The 24,805-nt window shown below is 41.7% G+C and overlaps 1 protein-coding gene across 4 annotated transcripts in view; it reads left to right on the top strand.

The window, feature by feature from the left end:
* Positions 1–889: 889 nt before the first annotated feature.
* LUC7L3 (LUC7 like 3 pre-mRNA splicing factor) overlaps positions 890–24,805 on the top strand; it is a 30,390-nt gene continuing 6,474 nt past the window's right edge. For 2 of the 4 annotated variants that reach the window (XM_019542477.1, XM_019542475.1), the window contains exons 1-9: positions 892–1,097; positions 13,109–13,175; positions 14,188–14,227; positions 14,450–14,594; positions 16,819–16,896; positions 16,982–17,086; positions 19,506–19,667; positions 21,822–22,105; positions 23,933–24,093. In XM_019542477.1, the coding sequence (XP_019398022.1) occupies positions 999–1,097; positions 13,109–13,175; positions 14,188–14,227; positions 14,450–14,594; positions 16,819–16,896; positions 16,982–17,086; positions 19,506–19,667; positions 21,822–22,105; positions 23,933–24,093 (1,141 nt within the window). In that variant the 5' untranslated portion in view covers positions 892–998. Of the gene's footprint in view, positions 1,098–13,108; positions 13,176–14,187; positions 14,228–14,449; positions 14,595–16,818; positions 16,897–16,981; positions 17,087–19,505; positions 19,668–21,821; positions 22,106–23,932; positions 24,094–24,805 lie in introns of all 4 variants that reach the window. The other 2 variants (XM_019542476.1, XM_019542479.1) reach the window with 2 other exon arrangements.

Raw genomic sequence — 24,805 nt, 5'->3', positions numbered from 1 at the left:
TTGCAAGGTCAGGGCAGCTCTGACTTGACTGCAAACTTGATTCTTCCCAAGGAAGAACGTCTTGTGTTGGAAACCTCGTCCAAGCATGCCCCCCTCCACAGCTGGCCCCATAGATGTCACCCCTAAGAAACCATCACCTCTCACTTCATTGCACCTGCTAACACTGCTTTTAACAGTGGTGACCTTAGGGTTGTTGGGACCCTGTGCAAGAGTCATTTGGGGCTCCTTAGAGGCTAAGTTTTGATGACCCATAAGCAAATTTTGCAGACTTCTGTTGCAAAATTTCGGGGATCCCCTAAAGTGTGGGGATGGCAAACCGGGCGACCCCTAAGGCTGTCACTGCTTTTAAAGAAAGCCAAGGCCTCAGATCCATCACCACCCCCTTGCTCTTAAGCTAGCGGCCATCGCTGTGTGTACAGGCCAAAGGAGTCACAGGCTTTGTGGGGGAAGATGGTAGTATACCCAAAGCTGTCACTCCTTGTCCTACCCCCCCGTGTACACGGCGGTGGCTACTCCCTACAGAGCAAGTGAGCAGGGATGAACCCAAGGCCTTGCCCTTCTTTAAAAGCAGCGGCAGCCTTAGGGACGGCAAACCAGGTGACCGACCACACAGGGTCCCACACTTCAGGGGAACCCAACATTTTGCAGCAGACGTCTGGAAAAAACCCAAAAGTCTGCAAAGGCAAAGATTTGGCAACGAAAGTCTGCAAAATTTGCTGACGGGTCATCAAAACGAAGCCTGTCCGGGCCCCCGCGCGCCCCTCGCTCAGGCCGCGTCACAACCGCGCCGGGCCGCAGCCCCCCGCCCCCCCGAGCGCGTTCGCACTGGCTCCACGCGCCGACAGGCCCGAGCGGGAGGCGCGGGGCATTGTGGGAAGGCTCCCGGCCGCCGCCATTTTGTCTCTGTCACTCGCGGGCGGGCAGTGCGGGCGGGGAGGGCCGGGAGAAGGAAGGAAGGAAGCAGCGGGCGGCGCGGGGGTCTCGGGCAGGCGGACACCATGATCTCGGCCGCGCAGCTCCTGGACGAGCTTATGGGCCGGGACCGAAACCTGGCCCCGGACGAGAAGCGCAGCAACGTGCGGTGGGACCACGAGAGCGTGAGTGCGACTGATGAGCCCGGCCCGGCCTGGCCTGGCCCGGCCCTGCCTCATCCCCGCGGCTCCCCTGCCTCTGCCCAGCCGGGGCCACATTGCACATGGGGGTTCTCTGGAGTGGGGGCTGTGTTTTTACCCCCACCCCCTGCCACCTTGCACGGGGCTTTGCTGGGGGGGAGCTTCTCGGTGGATGTGGGGGGGGCCCTGTCCTGCCTTGCCTTGCCTTGCCCGTGGGGTCGGGGCTCTGGGAGAGGCCACATCTTCTGGCCCGTGCCCACAATTATGGTTGCTGTTTCGCGTGAGAGCCGCGGATGCCCCTCGCACATGGCTATGACATTTCCTTCCCGTAGGCAGAGGCGCGCAGGGGCCGCCTTATGGGCTAACCTGGCCCTGGGAAGACATCCTGTTGCGGCCGCAGCCTGGGAACTGTGCTGTGAAGTCAGTCAGGGCGGCGCAGTCCCCTGGATTTCGTGGAGTTTGCGGTACTTGGGTGGTGAAGTCTGTGCTGGAGGATAGCATTCATTAGGGGTTTTACTAAGGGGCAAAGAGGCATCCCAGACACGGCAGGTGGAGCGATGAATGGGTTTGCTTGGTAACGAGCAAGCGCTGAGGTTGAGGTTGCTGAAACGTGTTGCGTTTCCGCTTCGTATTTTATTTTAAGATGCGGGTTCTCACACTGTGGGTCATGACCCACCCTGGGGGTCGTAATCAACTTAAAAGGGGGTCACAAACTTCCTTCCCTCCCCAGCCACCGCTCCGCGCCGCTGGCTTCGCATCTGGCCACTCCCCACTGTGTCCCACTCAGGCACAAGCGGTTCCTCCAGGGCGAGCGGGATCCCCAGGCTGTGGATTTCATTGGCTTTCATCATGGGGGGTTGCGGTATCATGGACTTTGAGATCCCCTGTCCTAAGAAGTTCTTAAAGTCATGGAAAGGGAGAAAAGCTTTATATTTACTTGGTTTGCACCTGACCCGTGAGATTGGGCGCTGTTTTCCCCGTTTAAAATCAATGAAATGTGAGTGGAGTCTCAAATAGGGCCAGTTTAAGCTTTAGAAACTTGTCATGTAAAGTAGACTTTGTTAAGGCCTCTATCTGGCTTGGTTTGGAAAACTAAACTGATTTAGGAAAGTTCACCTCTGGAAATGGTTTGATCAGATGTATTATTTGTCATGTAGTTCCTAGATTTAACAATTGGGGAAGAGCCACTGATTCTTCTAAAAGGCTTAGGCCTTCAGGCTTAATATCAATCTATGTTATTTCATCTGATAATGTCCTGATTCAATCAGGTATATAGTTCAATACTTTCTTTTGGTCTTGAGTTTGGGATGCACACTGACTTTGTTTTTAAGACAATTTTTTACACATAACAGGAGGTAAAAGGGGGTTTTTGGGGAGGAGAAAATATGTTCCATTCTGTTTTGTCCTGTTTTTCAATCAAGTCCAAGAGGATTAATACCAGTCAAACTAGTACTGTTGAGAAATGTACCTTTTAACTTTGTAACAGGCCTTTGGATACCTAAGTTGAGGCTGCTGGATAGCGTTATTGACCTGGAAGCAGGTCCCCTTGTCACTTTGTTAGCTTGCCTTTGACTAGTAGAAAATTCACAGACTATTTTTATTTCAGCAGGCGAAGTACAGCATCTGCCCCCACCTGCTTTGACCCCAGCTGCCCTTTGCGGGGTGGGAGGGGGCTGGACTCGATGATCTTCCAAGGTCCCTTCCAGCCCTAATGTCTATGAAATCTATGCTTTCATGGGGCTATTTATGCAGTTTGTGTAAGCACCATGTTGGTGTCTTAATTGAATACTGTACACATACATTATTGCAAGTAAAGTGCATGCTTCCTAGGCCTGGTACAGACACTACACTTTTACAGGTACAAGTGTTTGGAAACGAATCTATACCCATAACGGAACAGAAGTTCAGTGTGCGCACGCTAGCTTAAAAATGACAGAACCTGGTCTGAGATTGGACCCTTCACCAAAGGACGAATGTGCGTTGTTTGCTACTGATCTAAACTACGCCACTTACAGAAAACCACATAATTCTTGGCTTTGGGCTTTTTGACTGTCTACACCTAGCCCTAGAGGGTCAGCTTGGTGGTACCTACCAGAAGCATACTTGTGCATGTTTTTTTCCTTTTAGTTATGCCTGATTTCTAGCTAATAATGAGCTAGGTTCATAATACTACAATTTTTTAAAATTGGGAAATTCTGTTTTAATTCCTCCTGCAACATTAATTCAACTACTCTTTACTTATTTTTTATGGTTATATCATAGCCTGCAATATCCACCATCTCCCGTAGATGAAAGGATGCCAAAGGAATGAGGGGGGGTTGGGTTTTTTTTTCTTGATCAGTATACTTGGATATATATACTGACACTGCTTTAGGAAACCTGAATCTTTGTTATTCTGATCGATAAGTTTAGCTATGTAGAACTAATTGCGTACATTTCAAAGGCAATGTCCTATGAGAGTAATGCTTTACAACAGCAGATCTTAATATTAAAGATGCTGTTTCTCCCCATAGTTCTGGTAAGCGTGAAGCAAGACTCTGTTTAAGACTGTATGCACCTGGGTTTAGTAAAAAATCAACTAAACTGTAATTAGACGCTGTACTCTTGTCTCCTGCTAGTTGAGAACCATTACTGTATAATTGAGAGTAGTTTGGATGTTGGGAGGAGGAGGATGAAAAGAACCATGCCTGAAGCACTGAATGTTGTTAGCATTTGAAAAGGGCATGTTTCCACTAGAGTTGGAAGCATTATAAAATGTATTGTTTTTGGGTCTTTAAAACAGTGGAAAAGGGCAGTTCTACTCAACGCACTAAGCAACTGTAATAAGAGTGCTGAGGTTACTCACTTTGTTATCCTGCTTCTTTTTCTAATCTGTTCAAACAAAATGCAAACAAGTTTTGCAGTAAAGCAATAAGTATCATATTATATGAATAGTAATCAAGTATTGGTTTGCAATTCCAGTGGAAAACAAGCTGATCTTCAAAAATAATGATAATAATTTCAGGGCAGCCTGTGATTGGCTGGATTTTTTTGGAGGACTTGCAGTTTTACTTTATCTTTACAAGAGAAAAGTCTACACTGACCTAAGGCTTTGCAGTTCCATTTCCCCCCGTATTTCAGAATTGTAGCTAGCTAAAAGACTGTTCTAGATATAAGATTAACAGTTTACCATTTTTCTTTATGTAAGAGGCAGTCATTATTACAAACTTAAAACAATTTTTTACTCAGTGATGCTTAAGCATTTGGTGCTGCAGACGGGAAGAGTGGCCCAGGCACAGTCTGCAGGCTTGATCAAGCGCATGGGGTTAGCCCACAGGTGTGATTCAGCATGCTACTCTGTCCCTATGCACTGGATCTGGCCACGCAAGAACCCTACACACGTGTCATTCAGCCTACAGATTGCCTCACTGGTCCAAAATGTTGTGATTGGAAAGTGGTAGCAGTGTTAATTGCTGCTGCTCTAGAAGCTGTGGCATTTAATGCTGCTACTGTTCCCCCACCATCAAATTTTGGAACCTGTGGGGAGCTCCATAGGCCAGATAACAGCGGTGTGGGCTGAAGGTTAAACACCACTGCTCTTATCCTGTATTCCTCCTAACCTGATCAGTAGTAAATAAAATTTTACTTGGCTCTCTGTCTTATGTCATGACTGAATCAAAATGGACTTCCATTTCAATAGATCCTCTCATGGAATACAAGGTGAAAAAAGTACTAAAGCATATTTAAGACTGGTGCTATAAAGTGAGACTGGAAATAGATTATAAAGTCAGCCTTTAGAAAAGAGGCTTCAAGCTTTACTAAGTTTTGTACCATTACCTTAAATTGTGCTGAGGTGAATGTATGGAACACCAAGTTCAGGTATATGCAGTGATCCACTTAGTTTGGTAGAAATATTGTTGTATTTGTCCTATGGAACAGTGCATGGTACCTTAACGAGGTTGTGATGATTTCTTGTCTTGTATATTAGCTACTGGAGGAGACTGAGGATACTTGAACAAACAAATATGGGTAACAGTGACTGACAGAAGCCATCTTCTCAAACCACTGAACTGCAAACATTCTGTAAATTTAAAACTTAAATTTTGATAAAGAGACTTCTTTATGCCTGCAGGGCATGTTTTAGGATGCTTGCAGACATTTAGAAGAAAATAAACCCAAAAAGGCACTTTAAACTCCGCACATTCCCGTGTCAAGCCCCATGCGTTCCTGCTTTGCTTTAACCTGGCTTGCTTGCCTGACTGACGTCTAGAAAGATCAGGTGATTTTGTGCGGCTTTTTTGGTGCTTTTATCCTAATAGCTGATTGAATCACCTTTCACTAAAAGTGCAAAAAAGCCCCACTGAAGTGCCCAATTTTTACAGATGCTGCAGAGCCAGGTTGAAGTAACCTGTTGCTGGTTTCTGTAAAGCACAGCTTTTTAACATCTGCAAGCAGCCTTAGGGTTTAAATCGGCTTGATGCATATAGAGTATCTAAAACCACAGCTTTAATCCTCTCAGAAAGACAGAGAGAGGGGGACATATTGAGGTCTGTGCCAGTTATTGGCCTTTGATTGTTACAAGGAGTGGGAGTGTCCACCCAAGGAGTCTTGGTCTTACGGTTTTGCCAGTAAATTTCCCATGTAGGCAAACCTTTCATCGCTGTATGTACCATGGACAATTTAATGTCTTTTTTTTTCCCTTGTACAATTAGGGATAATGTTCATCTACCTCACTGGAACATGTGGATGAGTATTTTGCAAGTTGAGGCGACTGGATGAAAGTGTCTGTGGCTTTCCACCCATCAAATGTCTGTTGCAGTGGTTCTCAACATTTTTAGAATCAAGGCACCTCTCAGAAAATCCCAGCTCTTTCTTAGTTTTCATTTGCTTTTTGGCTAAAAAATAGTAGAGCAATTCTGTTGCAAGTAACTCAAAGACCACAGCAGGTCAGAATGTTTTTAACACTATGGATTCCCATTTTAAATCTCTGCTTTTAACTTTTGAATCATGTTTGCACACCTAGCAGTGCTAACATTGTGTAGCATCCCTTGGCAGACTTGAAAGAATCTCAAGAATCACTTTTCTGTTGAAATGAGAAGCCTGAGATGGGGAAGTCTGGTTAGACTTTTTTCTCTTTTTAAAGAAATGGTTTAAAATTTCTGTGTTGCAGTTGTAACTAGCATATATCTTTGACTGTCTAGCAGCATTTTTATATACCACAGTAGCTTAACTCTAGAATGAAAAATGTTGTAACCTGTGTCTAAATTTCTTAATTACTGTTAAGTGTGGTAGTCCCAGAAATGTCAATTAATAGCTCAGTTTTCCATGAACCGAGTCTAATATTGCTTGATATTCTCATTATTTTATTCTAGTTAGTGGCTGTGCATCATGAAAAAGAAAAGCGTCATTTCACAGAAGAACTATATAAATGAGTTTCGGGGGGGGGGGTTTAGGGGGCATTATCTGTTTTTTTGCAGTGTGGTTATAAACCCAATAGTAAGCATTTAGCTAGGTCCATAATTGAAATTTTAAGGGAAATTGGATGGGAAGAAAGTCATGATAGTAGCATCTATTTTTTTATGAGTTGAAAGAATAATACATTTTTGGTATTAATGACTATATATATATTTTGGCCTTCCAAAAGCTGTTAGAGAGATCTTGTGAGTGTTGAAATGAAAGTATGGAGGGGAATTTGGTATTATCCCCTGATTGTTATAATTACTGTAGCAGGTATAATATGATCATTGATACATTGTGGAGCCATATAACTATAAAAAATTTAGATTTGCAGGTATTTACACCCCCCCCCCCCAAAAAATACTTGTATTACTTCAGTTATCCCCAGTGCATAACCACAGCATTAACACATTTGAAATAAATTGTTGTAATGCACGGCTGCATCTTTCTGCTTTATGTGACAAGATGTGGAAGAACAATTAGAGAAAGTATGATCCTGCCCCCTTAGTGCTTCCAAGGTTTCCATCTTAATCTTAGTAGAATCCACAAGTTAAGGTCTAATGCTTTCTGCATACATTACTCAACAAGATTAGGTGTACCCTGTGCACCAAAGCAGCTTGCAAAATTTAGTTTAAGTATGGAAGTGGCAGAGATAAATTGTTTTCAATTAAATAGGGGTTGACCGCTAAATGAGCTGCTCCAAAAGGTCAGCTAGATTCAGACTGATTGCTTATATGACATGCTGCAGAAACCTCTGTTTTGATTAAAGCTTTCCCATTGCAGCGAAAACAGTTGTTGAGGAGAAAAAAATGGAGTGGCTTATATGTGACAAAAAGCCCCAGAAATTGGCAGTCCAAAGTAAGCAGAGCTTCTTCCTAGGGTGGTAAGAAGAGGAATAGAAACATTGTTCAGAAGTAAATAGTAGAAAATTCCTTATAATAAAAGCAGACATGGTTCTTTGGGTAAATCCAATATCTTTTATTAGGCCAACTCAGATAGGTGGAAAAAATCATTTTTGGAAGCTTTGGGTACAAATACCCTTTGTCAGGCTGAGGAAGCACCTGCAGTTGGCCTGCGTTCCTTCTTGGATGGACTAGTATAAAAGCCAAAAGCCGTTATGCTTGTGAAAAAGCCGGTCAGTGAAAATATGAATTGAGATAGTGGGTGAAAGGTTGCGGGGGAGGAGGAATCACCCTTCCCCTCCCCCTCCCCCTCCCCCCCAGTTTACACAAACTGCATAACTGTCCCCATGAAAAGGGGACATCTTCACTGACTGGCTTTCTCGCATTCATACTGGCTTCAGCTTTCTTACTGCTCCATTCAGGAAGAGCACAGACCAACTCTGATGAAGGGTATTTGTACCCGAAAGCTTGCAAAGAAGATTTTTTTTTTCCAGCTATTTGGGTTGGTCTAATAAAAGATAACGGATTTACCCAAAGAGCCTTGTCTGCCTATGTCCTTAGACCTACATGGCTACAACTACACCATTGCAATAAAGGAGCTTTCTTAATGGGTGAGGAAATATGAACTGCACTTTTTAGCACTGAGTGTTAAAGTTATTCTAGCGGCAACAGTCAAGACCAGTAACTGGACTTGCCAGTTTTTTGGAGTTCTTAAGAACATAAGGATTGCCATTTACTGGGTCATACCATAGTTCTGTCTTACCCAGTATCCTGTGTCACAGTGGCGGGGAGCAGATGCTGAAAGGGAGAGTGGGTAGGGTATGACCAGGATTTTTTCCACTTATTCTATGCTTTTTGTTCACTAAAATTGTTGTCGTTATTTGTGTTTTGCCATCTTAGTCTTGCTCTCCTGCTTTAACTTGTTGGCAATAGAAGTAGTAAGTAAAAAAAGTTAATTTTGACACAGGAACATCCCAGTGTGTTGCTTGGGGCCAAACAGCTGCACAAGAATAAACCTCCTACAGTGTTCCCCCCACATCCCTCTTCTTCTCCCCCCCCCCCCCCACCCACCCCGCTCAGTACTGTCAAATTATTGCTTTTCTGATTTCTAGCTATCTGGCATCTCACCAAATTTTTTAAACTAGCTGTGGGTATTTTTAGAATAGCTTCTGAAAAAAAAATCGGTAACCAACATTATTATTAATGTTTAAGACTGGGGGGTGGCAAATGGAACATGAACATCACCCCAAAAATTATTGTGTAGAAATGTTCGTTTTGGGGAAGAAGTGAGGCCTGGAGCTGGTCTGTTTCAAATAGATTCATGACTGATTGCATTTGAAGAAAATCTTCATTTATCACACTCACCTGGAGGTAGATCCACTGCTTCTATTTTAGAGTAACTCTGAAATTCTTAGTTGGGCTATTACCAATTTTTCCTCCTTTTGGAGAATAGCAGTTAATGATTTCTTTCAAGACTTATTTTGGTGAATGTCCTAGGTGAGTTGATGCAAGAGTAGTTCTGTTTCATTCTCCTGCTAGCAATTCATGTACGTATTTCCAGTTCCTTTCAGTTCAGTTAATCAAGGGCCCAGTTTTGCATATCATGTCCCAACCTATCCAAAGTCTTTTGAACTTAGCTTCATGGAAAGGGAGGTGAAGAATAATTTTTTTAAGTGCAGATTTTTTTCAAAGGGCCTCACAAACCATCCTATTTGGAGGGAGTTGGCTGCCTGATAAGATTCTAAGTATTTCTGCCTGATACAGGCAGTTTTACTTCATTTTTTTCCTTTTATTCAGGCAAGGTCTTTATAACAAGTACAGATTGAATGCAAGGGAAGAAAGAGTATGTTTGGAGTGGGGGGGGACCCTTCCTTTGCAGAAAATTGAGGCTATTTGTCTGTTTCTCCCTAGACAGACAGTAAATTGTCTAAACAAAAACACTTTCTGTTTTTCTTTGCAGAGTGAGAATTCATGCATCTGTTGGATGCTTGAAAAGCATTTTTTTTTTTGAGGTTCCTGCATTACTCTGTATTCATCTTTAGTTATTCTAAGATTAAGATGTTGTCTAAATTATTTTAAAATGGAAGACTAATGATAAGAGGGAACTAACGTAACCAAGCAAAATCTGGTGCTCTTGGAACAATGGGGAAAAAAACCCCGGGGCTAGGTGAGTAATGTAATAGCTGTACTGTACGTAGAACTAACTGCTGATCATCACTTAAGGTTTGCCTTCACTGCAGTGTTTAGCTTGAGATGCAACTCTTGTGTTATCACTAAACAAGAGCATAATCTATTTTAGTAGAAGTTCTGCTTTATTCAAACCAGCAGGCCAGGTTATAGGTTGAAGTTTGTATTCTGCTACTACTCTGCCTAGTAAGGGAGTAGGGATATAGCCATGCTGTGCGGACAGCGCGCAGCACCCCAGCTCTCAGACAGCACGTGATGCCCTGCTGAGCCGCGCTGTACCCACACAAGGCAACAACTGCCACACGGGTGCCAAGCAGGGGGAGGAGCGATCCCCACTGCCCTGCACTGTGGTGGGGGGCTCTGCCACAAGGCTTCAGAGACCCCGACCACTGCTGCTGCAGCCAATGAGTACAGGGCTTTTTTTCTTCTTTTCTTTTTTAAGTGCCAGGAGGCTGGGGCCAGGCAGGGCAGCCATGGGGGCTTCTCCCATGGCTCCTCCAGCTGTGCCTGCCTCTGACCCAGCAAAAGAAGCTGTGGGAAAAGCCTTCATGGCTGCGCTGCCCAGCCCCCACGAGGCCCCAGCTTACCAGCACTTTAAAAGGAGGGCTGTGGGGCTGTACCGGACTTCCCAGAGTGCCTCTGAAACATTTTGGATTGTTTTGTTTAGTTTTAAAGATGTTTCAGAGCCTTCCGTTTTATTTCAGATTAATTGTTTTGAGCCCCAAAATGGGCCGAAACATCTCCAAAACGAAACAGCTGCCAAAGTTTCACACTGCCCTACTGCTTAGCCAGTTGGTCCACAGCCTGTACTGGTTCATGCCATTTTTCCATCTTAAGTGAAGGACTTTGTACTTCTCCTTAATGAACCTTATGAGTAGAGACCTACCAAATTTGGGGTGGCTGCCCCCTGATTTTGCAGGCAGAACACAAGGTCCAGCAGCTCTTTTGTGAACAGAGCATGGTGCTTCCTCTTGCCCCCCCCCCGGGGCAACATCTGGCTAAGGGGCCCCAGTGGTCCCATACCTTGCTGCTGATTGGCTGTCAAATGGCCCTGCCCCTTGATGGAGAGGGGTGAGACATGATAGACAGCCCTCACAGCCAATTAGGGCAGGGGGATAGCCTTTCAAGCAGGCAGACCCCCTTCCCTGCCCCGGTTGGCTGTCACAGCACCCACAGGACTGCTGGCTTCCTCTTGAGAGCCAGCATTTTCTTTTCAGTAAGTCGTTCCCCCCACCCCCAAGGCACTCACTGGATACCAGCTGCCAACTAGACATCAAGCCATTGATTACTATCTTTGAGCCCAGTGATCCAGCCAGTTTTCTATCCAGTCCATTTATCCAACCCAAACTTCCTTAGTTTGTTTGAGAGAATGTTGTGGGAGACTGTATCAAAAGCCTTGCTGAAGTCAAGGGACATCACAGATACTGCTGTCCCCACATCCACAGAGCCAGTCTTTTTGTCATAGAAGGCAGTCAGATTGGTCAGGCATGACTTGCCCTTGGTGAACCCATGCTGACTGTTCCTAATCCCCGCCTTCTTCTCGCAGTGCTTACAAATGGATTTTTTAAGGACCAGCTCCATGATTTTTCCGCGGACTGAGGTGAGGCTGACTGGTCTGTAGGTCCCTGGATCCTCTTTTTTTTTTTCCCTTTCTTGAAGATGAGCCCTACATTTGCTGTTTTCCAATAATCCAGGACCTCTCCTGACGCCCCCATGAGTTTTCAGAGATAATGGCCAGCAGCTCTGCAGTCACATCAGCCAACTCCCTCAGCACCCTTGGGTGCATCACGTCCAGCCCAATGGACATGTACATGTTCAGCTTTTCTAAATAGCCCCTAACCTGTTCTTTCACCACTGAAGGCTGCTCACCTCCTTCCCACAGTGTGCTATGAGATGCAGTAGTCTTGGAGCTGACCATGCCTCTGAAGTCTAAATCTGTTCTTAGTACTGTACTCTAAAAACCTACTAACATATATCACTGAGCTAACATTTGTACCATACAATGAATTTCTTTTTTGTCCCACATATCAGCAGACTTGTTGAATAATTTTCAGCTGCTGAAATGCTTACTTGTAGTGACGTGAAGTTTGGCTTACATATCCCAGGTTGAGTTTACAGGGCTGGCATGTGTGTTGAGGGGAGAAATTATTATAACATGGCAAATTCAATCAAATGCTGCTGGCAGAAAAGCATAGCCCTTTTAGATTGGTTTTCAATGTGATTATGGGCATAAGACTGTTTTTCTTTTAGTTATTCTTTTCTTCAGCAAGAATATTAGGAAAGATTAAGATTATCTCCTACACTTCAGACCTTTGTAGCCTGGAAAATATTTGGGAAATGTAAAGACAAGTCTTTATAAAGTTAAGTATTTCAAGGTAGTTGTGTACTAACTTTGGGCAAAAAGCTGTAGTGAGGACTCCGTTAAACGTGACCTTTGAATTTGTGACATTTTGTCATTTGTTTTTGTTTTTTTCCTGCTGTATCTTGTATAAAAAAGAGTTTGAAGGGGACTTGACCAGGGATATCGATTGCTTGTGGTCTTTATATGGGGCATGCCCTCCTTTTATGGGTGTGGGCAAAGAACCTTGTAACAAATGCTTCTTGTGTGCACTTTGTCATTAGTTACTCATATTAAGGATGTTACAACAAACAAATCGGTTTTTACAGTGTAATTCAAATCCATTCAAGTTCCTGTTTTTTTCAGCTTTCTTGACTCCTGTTTGATCATCTTTTCTTCCATTGTTGGGTTACTTATTCCAATCTAAACAGTCTCTGACCTTCTAGAGCACAAGCCCTCTCCCTCTTTGCAAATCACATTTAATTGAAGCATCTTAAAGACATTGCTGTGCAGCCTTTACAAACAGGCAAGCAAACAAAACCCAAAGAAGTGTGGTAACTATGCAGCCTTTAAATAATAAGAATTGCAGATCAAAGTCTGCTTACCTGAAGCAGGAGGCTGGACTGAAATCCAAAAGATTTCCTATACCCTAAGCCATTAAGTGGTGAATGAATGCGAGGTGAACACAAAGTCTACATAGATGGGCTAAGGACTAGTTACAGTTTTTCCATTGCCAGACTCTTTCTTCCTCCTAGGTCTTGACAGGTCCCAAAAATTTCAGGCATCAAAGTTCCTGAAAGACAGATTTCATCCATTTGGGAAATGTTAGACTCTGTGTAGTCATTCAGGGCTGTGACCAGTTGACAACTGTTTGAGGTTGTGAGAATATAATATTTTACAAAATAAAAGAATACCATATTGCAATGGAAAGTAAGATTTATAGCTCTATTGCCGGAAAGGCATGTTTTGTCTTTGCTGCTATCAGGTACCACAAAGGGGGGTGTGTGTGTATTAAATTCTCGAACTAGGGACTTGCAGAAATAAGTATGGAATTTCACTTGTTATCATAGAATGAAGTTGTAGGGCAGTTAGTGACAAATACAAAGAGAAATGATGCCTGTTTTTTCTCTTAGGTTTGTAAATACTACCTTTGTGGGTTTTGTCCAGCTGAATTATTTACAAATACGCGTTCTGATTTAGGTAAGTGTTCATTTTTGTCTTACTCACTGTCATTAAAATTCAGTGTTAAGATGCAACCTTTGATAACAGCTTTCCCTTTGGAATAGTGTTTTTACCATTATCTCGTCTTTTCATGTTGTTTGTTAGTTTTTAGTAATCACATTTGTAAAATGTTTTTATTTGGATTTGCCAGTAGCTTAATTTCAGCAGTAGCTATGCTTACTCTGATTTTTTACTCCATCTCATCCTGTTCCCTAAACTGCTGATATGGGATTAGGACTTTTGTACTCTAGAAGGTTGTTAGAGTATATCAGACAATGCACTTATGGATGCCCTTATTCCGATTGAGGATTTCTTTCTTTGCTTTAGCTTGCGTTGTATGGGAAGCCATTTTAATTTAAAATCAAAAAGGCCACACTAATAAAAGGAGACAGATTTAGGAAGGTTAGTAGTATAATTGGTGCAATTTACTGTGCATATCAGACCTGAAATGGAGTCCTTACTGCCTTTGTCTGATTATAAACTTGAAATCAAACTTTTAGTTGGCTGGTAAGCTATAATACAGTTCAAAATCTGAGCAGATTTTGGAGTGCAAAAATGACTTAGTGAAAATTATACTAGCCTTTGAAGATCCTTGGAGTACACTGATTCCTTTCTTAAATAATTGTGACAGCATGGTTTTGAAAACTTAAGTTTCGGAATATTTTTGTGCTAGAAATGCAGTGGATTTCTGCTCCGGCTTGTGTCTTGAAAATCCATTTTTTTTAGTTCTCTTAATGTTGCAGAATTTTGGTATTTTTACACTTTAAATTATCTTGCAAGTCCCTCAAAAGTGAGCATAAATTAGATACAAAAGGCCAGCTTACACAGCTTCATAAAAATACATTAGCTTCACTCTTCTGTTTTCCTGAGACCCATTGGAATTGTTTGCTGTGTCCTGGAACACAAAAATAATCCTAGCCTAAATATTTAAAGTTGATTACTGTGGCTTTCAAGAGACTCTGCTTAGTCTTTTTCATTGTGTTGTTTTTAGGTCCTTGTGAAAAAATACATGACGAAAATCTACGTAAACAGTGAGTATACATTGCATTATTTTCAGTTTTGTTTTTCTGCTCTCTTGTTTGAGCAGCCAGACAATAAGAAAATAATCGTTTATGCAGACTTACTTAAAATTCATTATAATACAAAGGGTTTGTAATTTTTACTTGAGCTGATAAACTGTAGGAATTTTCATGTGTTTTCTTGAACAAGACATGAGCTTGAAGTAATTTTTTTATATGTCTGTCTTTAATCAGGTATGAGAAGAGTTCTCGATTTATGAAAGTGGGCTATGAAAGAGACTTTCTTCGGTATTTACAGAGCTTACTTGCAGAGGTAGAGCGTAGGATTAGAAGAGGCCATGCACGTTTGGCACTCTCCCAGAACCAGCAGTCATCAGGAGTGAGTAGGAAATCACTTATTTAAACCAAAGAATTGTTCTTCAGGGTGGCCTCTTCAGGTTTTCTTGGTGCTTGCTGCTGAGTGAATGCATTGAGAGCTGTATGGAAAGTATTAATGTGCACTTTGAGCATTGATCATCTGGAAGTCAAGGAAAAAAGGGTGCTATAGTCATGATATCTTCATTTCTGTTTTCAATATTTAGGTGCAGCTGCTTGGAATGTTTTAATTGCTGTATGGCTGGAATGATTTTGGTCCAATATACATAAATCCTCTATTCCTTTTGATTTCTTGAAGGGCTGTTTTTTTTTTTAACAGTTGTCAGCTTGAGCCTAATTGGCACAATTGATGGAATGGCCTTTTGGGCCTGTGGGAAATCTTTCTGGTTAAAGAGAGCAGGTTTTGTTTTTTAATATCTTCAAGGACAAGCAAGTTGCAGACTTTAAAAGCTGATCTTTCTCTCTCTGTGGAATACAGTGAAAAAGTAGTCCTGCATCAGCATTTTAGATTTAGGGCAGTCTGAGTTTTACCGTGATTACTCTGAATCTGCTAATTTTTTGCAAGTTTTTTTTTTTCAGCCAAGGGAAATTCCCCCCCTGTACTCTGTATGTGTCAGGAACATGGTGGTGTTATTTGACTAGGACCCAGGCAATTAGAAAGTCAATTAAATTCCTTTGTAGAACTAAGTCGAGGCATCTTACGCCTGCAAGGTATCTCCCTCCATTTGGATTTCACATGCCAGAGCCCTCTCCTGAAGGCTAGTGCCCAGTAAGTGCAGGAGTAATTTTTTTTTTTTAAATATGGCCCAGTTCCCTTTTCTGGCTGAAAGGATCCAGACCCACCTTTCCTGCCTCCATGAAGAAAATCCAGGCTGCTGGGGAGGAGGGGCCCTCTCCAGCCAAGTTTATTTGGAAGAAAGGAGCAAGTACGATCATATCCTAGTAAGGGGGGTAGAGCTAGGACTAGAACCTAGGACTGTGTACCCCCCTTTCTCCACTCCCTGATGAGTGTCTGAACAGGTAAACTAGAACTTGCTCCTCCTTTCTGGTCCAGTGAATTTCTTAGGCAAAAAAGAACAGGTGCAAAATTAGATGGCATGTCCCCATCCCAGAACAGTCTGGGATCATGCCTCTCTTCAGAGTAGTTGGCAGTGTGGGTTTGACTCCACTTAAGCAGGCTGTCACATCCCAAATTGACTGTTGTGACCACCACATTGTTACCACTGCCAGTCATATAAAACAGCGTTTCCCAACCTTTTGGTTCCAGTGGAACACTTACCAGGCCTCTCCTGTGGCACCCCTGGCGAATGCGGAGTGGGGGGGGGAGGCTGACAAGCAGCTGGGCACGGACCCGGGGGGAGAGGCGGAATGGCTGAACACTGCTCAGGGATACAAATCACTGGCTGGAGCCATGCTGTCTGTCTGTCTGCAGTGGCAGCAAGCAGGGGGCATGACTCCAGCCCAAAATTCCATGGCACACCTGGACACTGGGAAACACTTATATAAAGGAACTAGCTGTCATGTCTTGGTTTAGTGCAGAGCCCCGACCAGCTAGCTAGTCTCAGAACATGTCATACAACTGACCTGTGGATTCTGCTGGACTTAGGCATGATCTAGCTTCCTAGTTGCTAAACCCTGGCTGAGGTGCTTCTTGGCATGCCTTTTCACAAGACTTCCCCCAAACGAAAACATGCAAAAACTTTTGAGGCAAGCAGGGCTTTAAAGGCATTATTTGTAATCTGCAGAGGATGGAGTGAATCCCTCAGTTAGGCCTGCCTCATGCTCCAGCCTTCCATTGCCACTGTCAGAGGTTGAAGTCTAAGAAGGGAGGTGGTCTGTCGTTCTTGCTCTAAGGATCTAGGACCCAAGAGTTAGAATCCTGGAAAGTACCGGCACCAAAACAAGGTTAAAAGTTAATGTTTCCTTTTTATCAACACCCAAGTGATGGTATAGCGTTTTTTTTAATTTCCCCTGTAGTATTTTCAGATATATAAGTAAGGTGTATGTAAGTGTTTTGTTTTTGTTGCCTACCGTGTTGCCAGATAAAATGCCATGTGCTGATTGGTACTCTATCGATTGACCTGAGTATTTAAGTTTTCAAGTTAAACCTTGCCCCTACTCTTGTTTCTTTACTGAGCAATTAATGAGATTTTGATCAACTGCATTGTTTATCCATTTATTTTTTGAGTAGGGACTTAATTCTGTGTGTGTTCATTTTTAACATTTAGCAAGCAGCTGGACCTACTGGTAAAAATGAAGAGAAGATTCAAGTGTTAACTGATAAAATCGATGTACTACTGCAACAAGTGAGTCAAATTCTCTAAAACAGAATGTATTACTCAGTTGCTCACTTTGAGAGAGTCTGACTGCGTGTGTGTTTGTGTCCTTCAGATTGAAGAATTGGGTTCAGAAGGAAAAGTGGAAGAGGCCCAAGGAATGATGAAACTTGTTGAACAGTTAAAGGAAGAGAGAGAGTTGCTCAGGTCTACAACTTCAGTAAGTAAGACCTGTATGAGCTGTTTTTGTTACGGTTATTTCAGATCTCAGCAAGAGAACCTGAACAAATATATGCTTGTGACATAATAGCTTAATTTCCAGAATTCATTGGGGAAAAAGGAAAGAAATAACATGACCTTAAAGTATTACTTTCTTGTCAAAATATTTTCCCTTTGTAATCAAACTGAGGCTGATTCTGAGAGGGTTTTTTTTTAATGTGTCAGTCTTTAAGACTTCATGTAGCCTTGATCAAGATTGTACACTTCATCCAAAACTTTTTCCTTCTAAACTCTTTTAAGGTAGGTTCACTCTCTTATTCAGAGTTTGTGTGCGGGTCACGCAAACATACTAGAGCTAGCCTTAATTTTATTAATTCTGATACCAGCAGTAGTTGAGCTTCAGCTTTGATGGCATGAGACTGGGGTAAATGCCCAGGGCTGGAGACCACACATTTATGCTGCAAGCTTAGCATTGATACCTTCATTAGCTCACAGCTGTCTACATGAATTGCAGACACACCTCTGATTTTCAGTGTCGGCATATCCTGAAATTCATATTCTATGACGTACCTAAATTGGTGGTGTGAGTGTGTATTGATTAGTTAAAATTCCCAAATATTATTTAATTTTATAAGCATTTTTGCAGTTTCATTTTTTTCTGTCCTTTAAATTAAGGTAAGGAGTTGGAAAGTATTGAGAGGGGAGGGATGGTGAACAGGACCTGATTAAGATGAAAGCAATATGACAATTTGTCCAGTTACTAAAAACTTAATTTTTCAACCTCTTTCATTGCAGCATTTGTTGAGCTAAATAAACTGCCTTAAATTGGAAGACCCTTTCAGCCTCCTGTAAAGAAAATTAAATCATTTCTATTCCTTCAACGCCACCATGTGTCCTTTCTAGGTTTACCCATTATCATTCAAACACAAGGAGCATGGTGTTTCCTTTTTTTTTCTTCTCCTGCAGGCATTGATGAGCTCTGCGGTAGCTTTTAAATACCGACATTTTATCCTTTCAATGACCTTTGAATTAGAAGACATTTACTTCATTAATTTCACTGACCCTTCTGAGCTACTGTTCTGGCATTCTTTAAAAGTCAGTCTAAGACATCTAATTCAGACGTTTCTTGGCTATGCTTACCAAATTAGCCCCTCTAAATGGTCCCTCAGTATATTTTTCGGAGCAGCCTGCATTGGGGTTGAGGGGAGAGAAGATCAGCCCTTCTGTCCACAGCAGGAACAACTGGGGCACTGCAGGGGATGGCAGCCTGTGGCATCAGCTAGGTCAGAAGGAATAGCCTGCTGTTAGTAAAAGGTTGCTAATCCGTGTTTTCTTTATGGCTTTTTCATTTTTGTAGAAATTTTCCAACCAGCTCCAGTTCTCACCAAACTTTGTTCTTGGTGAGGTTTTTTAACACTTTCTTGTACATCAATATTTTAGAAGGCTTTTTTGAAGTTAATTAACCTGTTTATTTTTGTGCAATTTGAGTGGCTTTCATGTACACATACAACTCCTTTGAGATTGCTGGAGGTGTACATACGCTGTTAAGGCTTGAGTTTGGCTCCCTTTGTTTTCAGGATGCTTAGCAGCATATTCCTATTAGGTAGCAACAGATTTATCTCTAACTTTTACAGGTGGGGAAACTGAAGTAAATAGCTAGCTTTAGACTATGAAAAGAACTTGGTGTGTGAAGTTAAACTAAATTTCAGTGACACCTTGCTCTGATACTGCACTTGGACTGCTTTTTGTTCATGGTTACAAGTAGAACTTACATTTGTGCAATGTAGCATATGAACCTTACATGGGAGTAACTTCTGATTTAGGTTGTAGTGAGTTTGTAGTGTATTAAAATATTTCAAACATTCCCATAGTTTCCTTGAAGACCTACCTTCCTTTTCATTTTGGGCATTCCAGTGTTTTTCTAATTCTCCAAAACTTTTCTGTTGAAATCTTTGAATAGGCATCTCTGTACACATGTATCTACTATGGCCTGTCTTTAAATTGTCCTTAATGCATTATAAATTAGATTTAACGTTGAATACTATCATGCAGCTAGGTCTAGCTGCAGTTAATAGGCACCTGTATCCTTCACAATGAAGAGAAGAGTCAGACCTGGTTTCTGTCTCATACAGTTGAGTATTTATTGTGATGTACAGACTTCATATAGTCTGTGCAGTGCCTTCAATTAGCATGTTAAACCTAGCAGTTTGTGGGGGTTTGTTTTTGCTGTGTTCTTCATAGTGGGCATAATATGTAGATTACTTAATATTATTGTGAAGACAAAGAAGGTAATTGTAAGCTTTGTTGAAAGGTGGAATTCTTTTGACAGCACTGCAGCAGTTGATAAGGTAAGAAGTGCAAAGCCTCTTGACAGACTTTGTGTCAGAACTTTTCTTCTAACCAATATTTATCTCTTACAGACGATTGAGAGCTTTGCAGCCCAAGAAAAGCAGATGGAAGTGTGTGAAGTCTGTGGAGCCTTTTTAATTGTAGGAGATGCACAGTCCAGGGTAGACGACCACTTGATGGGGAAGCAGCACATGGGTTATGCTAAAATAAAAGCTACTGTAGAAGACCTAAAAGTGAGTATAACTTGGGATGATCAAAGGAAAAATAATACCTTTTTTTGTATGTTAACTATTTGCATTCCAGATGGTTAGCAAAATGCAGGTGTTTTTACGTACAGATTCCTAATTTCAGTGTTTGGCTGTTTGGTATTGAAGAACTGACTTTAAATAGTAAATAATTCAAAGGTAACAAGTATGTGGTTTGATCAAAAAGTTCTAAGACTTGATGTTTGGGGTGTTTGTTGTTCATCAGGAATTTGTACTGAGTGATCAAACAATCAGTCAGGCCTTTTATAAAGAGGTTTTGATTCGACTGAGGGATAAAGTTAGAAGAAACCACCACAAGCTGTATGAAAATGCTCGATGGTTTCTGTATGACAATGCTCCTTCACACACTGCTGTCTCCATTCAAGAATTTTTGGCTGAAACAAACATTCCTGTGATACTACACCCTCCGTATTCACCTGACCTTGCCTGTGATTTTTTTTCTGTTCCCAAAAATCAAAATGAAGCTGAAAGGAAGGAGATTTGATGACATTCCAGCCATCCATAAGAATGTGAAAGCGGAACTCAAAAAACTTACAGTTGAAGACTTCCAGCATTGCCTCCAAAAGTGGCAGGAACATTGGGACAAGTGCATATCATCTGGGGGAGTTTACTTTGAAGGGGACAGCTCACAAAAATGTTGTTTGTACACTATTCTGTAAAATAAAGGCTAAGTCTTAGAACTTTCTGATCACCCCTCATACAATTTTCAGTGGATTGTGAGCATTGAAATGTGCAAGTCATTTTTTGAATGAATGTAGATTCCTAAATCGGTCACTTTTGGAAATATTACCCAAAGTATGAAGCCAAGAATGAAAGCTTGAGTAATCTTAAAATCTCTTACTTACTCAGCTCTCGCTAGCATTCAACACAGGATGCTATCAATTTTGTTTTGACAATATTTTTCTTGTATTGATATATAGCCCTCTTCATAGTTTCTGGTTCAGTGAAGCTATCCCAGAATGCAGTATCACAAATATGACAGGCCTATCACTAAAAAAAAAAATATCACTGGAATTAAAAACTGTTTGTTTGTATATATTAGCTTTTAACCATTAGGCTTGTTTCTTCCCTGTAGATGGGAGAGATGACATGACTAGTGAACTCTCCTGAAATACATGATATTGCAGAACTCCCTTGCATCTATTACCAGGGAGGGACAATACTGAAGTATTTGAATTGACACAAGATTGAGAGAAAGGGGTTTGCATACCTGACCATTTTTATAGGGATATTATTGTGTCTGTAAGAAGTATATTTCTGAGTTGAAAGCACGTTAAATATTAAGTCTGCAGTAGAACCCCTGATATTACTAGAGGCTTGGAAGATACCCAACACCATTAGAAATCACGTTGTTTGGGGAGGGACTCCAGTCTTGATTTGCTCTGAAGAGCACTGAAATCAGGCTTTTTGGGAGCAAAGCTCACCAGTTGAGCTTCAGCCACTAGGAGCCGTGGAAACAACGAAAAATTGGAGCCTGAAACACAAGAAACATCCAGCTTTGGTTTACTGAGGATTTATGAGAGCTGAGAAACCTGAGGGTTCTCTGTTTTAAAATATTTGAAGTGAGGTTTTCTTCCCCTTTCATAAGATGATTTGCGGGGGGACACATTGGGCAGTCTCCTACAGCGTGTGGTTATCTTTTTCCATGTTCTGTCATTGTTCTTCAGCTAATACTGAAATTTGCTCTAATAGAAATAATTTAATGCACAGCAGTAACTTCACATAGGAATTATTTATAGTAACGCTTAAAGTACCAAACTAGAGTTGAGGGTTATTTTGTTAGATAAGACCTAAAACACACAGGCATGTGCACCTTACTTACTCTTCTGTTTGGTTCTTCTCCATACATCCAGAATGGTTTTTTTTCCCCCTCCTCTTCCCACAGCACTTGTCTGAGCTCTGAGTCTTTTCATCCTTAAGTTTTAGGAAGTACCAAAGTGACAAAAAAAAAAAACACCTGCTCTGTGCGTATGTGTTAAAGAAAGCAAGCAAGCTGTTCTTTGGTTTTTGAACATTAAGCATTGTTCATTCAAATGTAGTAAATTAGTCATGTTTCATAGTTTCACTTGAGCAGTTTTTTTTTTTTGTTCTGTTAATCCTTACACTTGGCTGTTCTTTAAGGAAAAGTTAAGAAAAAGAACTGAAGAACCTGAGCGGGATGACCGGTTAAAAAAGGAGAAGCAAGAGCGAGAAGAAAGAGAGAAAGAGAGAGAGCGTGAAAGAGAAGAGCGGGAACGGAAGAGAAGGCGTGAAGAAGAAGAAAAGGAAAAAGAGAGAGCTCGTGACAGAGAGAGGCGCAAAAGGAGTCGTTCCCGTAGCAGACATTCAAGCAGAACATCTGACAGAAGATGCAGCCGATCACGGGACTACAAAAGATCAAGAAGCAGAGAAAGAAGGCGAAGCAGGTACCTCAAATCAGAACTGCTGGGTTTTTCCGGGGGAGATCAATTTATACTTGTGAGCTGTGTATCTAGAGATGTACAAAAACTAGAACTCTTTTATAAAAGGTGTCATTTTGGAGCCAAGAGTTCTAGTTTTTTGTATGTCTTTGTCTCAGACCAACACGGCTACCAAGTACACCTGTGTATCTAGAGGACTTTTGAACTTGTAAAGGAACAGTTCTGCTGGTAAGTTTGCTGGATAAGTTAAGGGAGATCTTGCACTCATCTTGAAGGCATTTGTCTACCTTTAACATAGTAACTTTTCAATGCCACATCTGAATTTTGGATTTGATGAAGGAATCTTCAGAGCATCAGTGGGGAAAAACCTGCTGATATTTGCTAAAATGTAGGAGTTCTGGCATCTGATTATGTATAGCAATTTCAGCCACCTCTAACTGCCCTTTAAATTGCCTCTTCCTGACCTACAAAAACAGATTTATAAAATGTCGATGTTCTGAAAGACTTTCCCAACTGATGGAAAGAATTGGAGGGCAGTGGGTGCCTGATACCCCAGTAAGTGGGGAAGAATTATGCGACAAAAGCATGGGAAGCAGGCAATGTAAGGAAAGGAACTCATAGTTACACTGGGAAATGCAAAGGGAGACTGGAGCATACAGAATCGATAGCGCAGGGGGGCGGGGAGATATATGCTGAGGAAAAAGGAATGGGGTGGAATGTGCAGAGAACCACGTGCATGGAAAGAACAGAACATTGAGAGTCCCTACAGTGACGGTAGATGAGAGTTGTTGAGGTTAGAGTGGAGGAAATCAAGAAACCACTAGTGTGTGCAATGCATTCTGGTTAGAGAAGCAGTGAAGTGTACTGATCTTTTATGGTGTACAACTGCATGATGTTTAGCAGGTTTCCTTGCATTTTAAATTGTTTACAGGCAAGTGTAGGACGAGCATCATTGAATACAGACTTTAAAATGAAAAACTAAGTCTGAAATGCTACCAAAGCAAAAGAATGCTCAAAACAATGAGCATCCAGTGAGCAGAGTGTGGCTTTGAGGAATTGATTCTTTAAAATTAGGAACTCAAGAATCACATTGGACCTAGACTGTTCTCAGTGATGACAGAACAAGGAGCAGTGGTCTCAAGTTGCAGTAACAGAGGTTTAAGTTGGATATTAGGAAAAACTTTTTCACTGGGAAGGTGGCGAAGCACAGGAATGGGTCGCCTAGAGGGGGTGGAATTTCCATCCTTGCAGGTTTTAAAGGCCTGGCTTGACAAAGCCCTGGCTGCAATAATCTAGTTGGGGATGGTCCTGTCTTAAACAGGGCTGGACGAGATGACCTCCTGAGGTCAGCCCCCATTTTCTGTGATTCTATGGATGTGTTGGCTGTTAGTTCCATTAAACTTCTCCATGTAGTGGCGGTTCTTGCTGTTTTCAGGGAGTAACTCAGAAAGATGGCTGGTGCAAAATCTAATCCACTGTGGTATGTGTATTCTGAGATCAGCTCTAAGATGACACATGCTTTCAAAGTATAGCTGAAGTATTTATCATTGTAAAGATTATTTTCTTTAATTAGTCATTCCCAAGAACTGTCAATTAGACACAGGTAGTTGTGGCATTTGAACAAATGAAGAAGAAAGTGGATGCAGATTTTAAAGTATTGATAACTAATTGCAAAAGGGGAGGGTTATAAGCAAAACTTGACCTTTCACAGTATTAATCCTTTTGAACCAGACAGGAGTAGAATGGCAATCTGGTAAAAGACAAAGCACTCTTTTTCTTGAGCTGTGAACATCAGCTGATATTCTCTTTCCCCTTTAAATTTTCTCTGGTAAGGAGTAGAGATCGACGAAGAAGCCGAAGCCATGATCGGTCAGAAAGAAAACACAGGTCTCGCAGCCGGGATAGGAGACGATCGAAGAGTCGTGATCGGAAATCGTACAAGCACAGAAGCAAAAGCAGAGATAGAGAACAAGACAGGAAATCTAAAGAAAAAGGTTAGTTGGTATGGTGCACTTAAACAATCAGGAACTGATCTTACTGCTGAGGCCCCATAAATCAGGGACCAAGAATGTTTGTTTGTTTTCATAGGATAACTCTAGACCTGAAATCAAAGTAAGCAAACTGTGTGTCAGCATGAGTAATAGGAGGCACTCTGTCCTTTCCCTCATCCTTTTCTCTCGAGACCAACACGGTTATTTTCACTTTCTTATTTAAAGTCACAACACAAATCACATTACTATACTGTCTCCAAGAAAAGCCGTGAGGTTTTGTCTGTTGACTGACTTCTGAAAAACCCACAGGCCACAATAACTATTTAACGTATTCAATTATATTTTCTGTTGCTGTCCCCTAGCTGTCAGTTCTATAATGGCCTTTCAGTGATATTAAAAGTAGTTTTCTTAATTTGTTATGTATCTTTTGTTTTACCATTTCCATTAAAAGTTGCTTCCTTACTTTGTATGTATTTTTGTTTGTTTTGGTTTACTGTTTATGGTATCTTCCTTTTCTGTATGTTTCTATTATGTATCTTTTTAATATCCTCTGATAAAAAAAAAAAACCCAAAATATTACCTTAGTTTTCACTAACTTCTGAGACCTCTTATCATCCTAACGTGTATCCATGACACCTTGGGCTAAGTTCCTATTGGGCTTTCCAAATGAAGCAGATGTAGAACAGGGCATTCTGAACTTTTGTGAACATAACAG

This window comes from Crocodylus porosus, unplaced genomic scaffold, assembly GCF_001723895.1.
Source record: "Crocodylus porosus isolate Cpor-Errol unplaced genomic scaffold, CroPor_comp1, whole genome shotgun sequence".
Classification (NCBI taxonomy): Eukaryota; Metazoa; Chordata; order Crocodylia; family Crocodylidae; genus Crocodylus; species Crocodylus porosus.
Note: the sequence above shows the minus strand (reverse complement) of the source record. Positions and strands in the feature narration are given on the sequence as shown.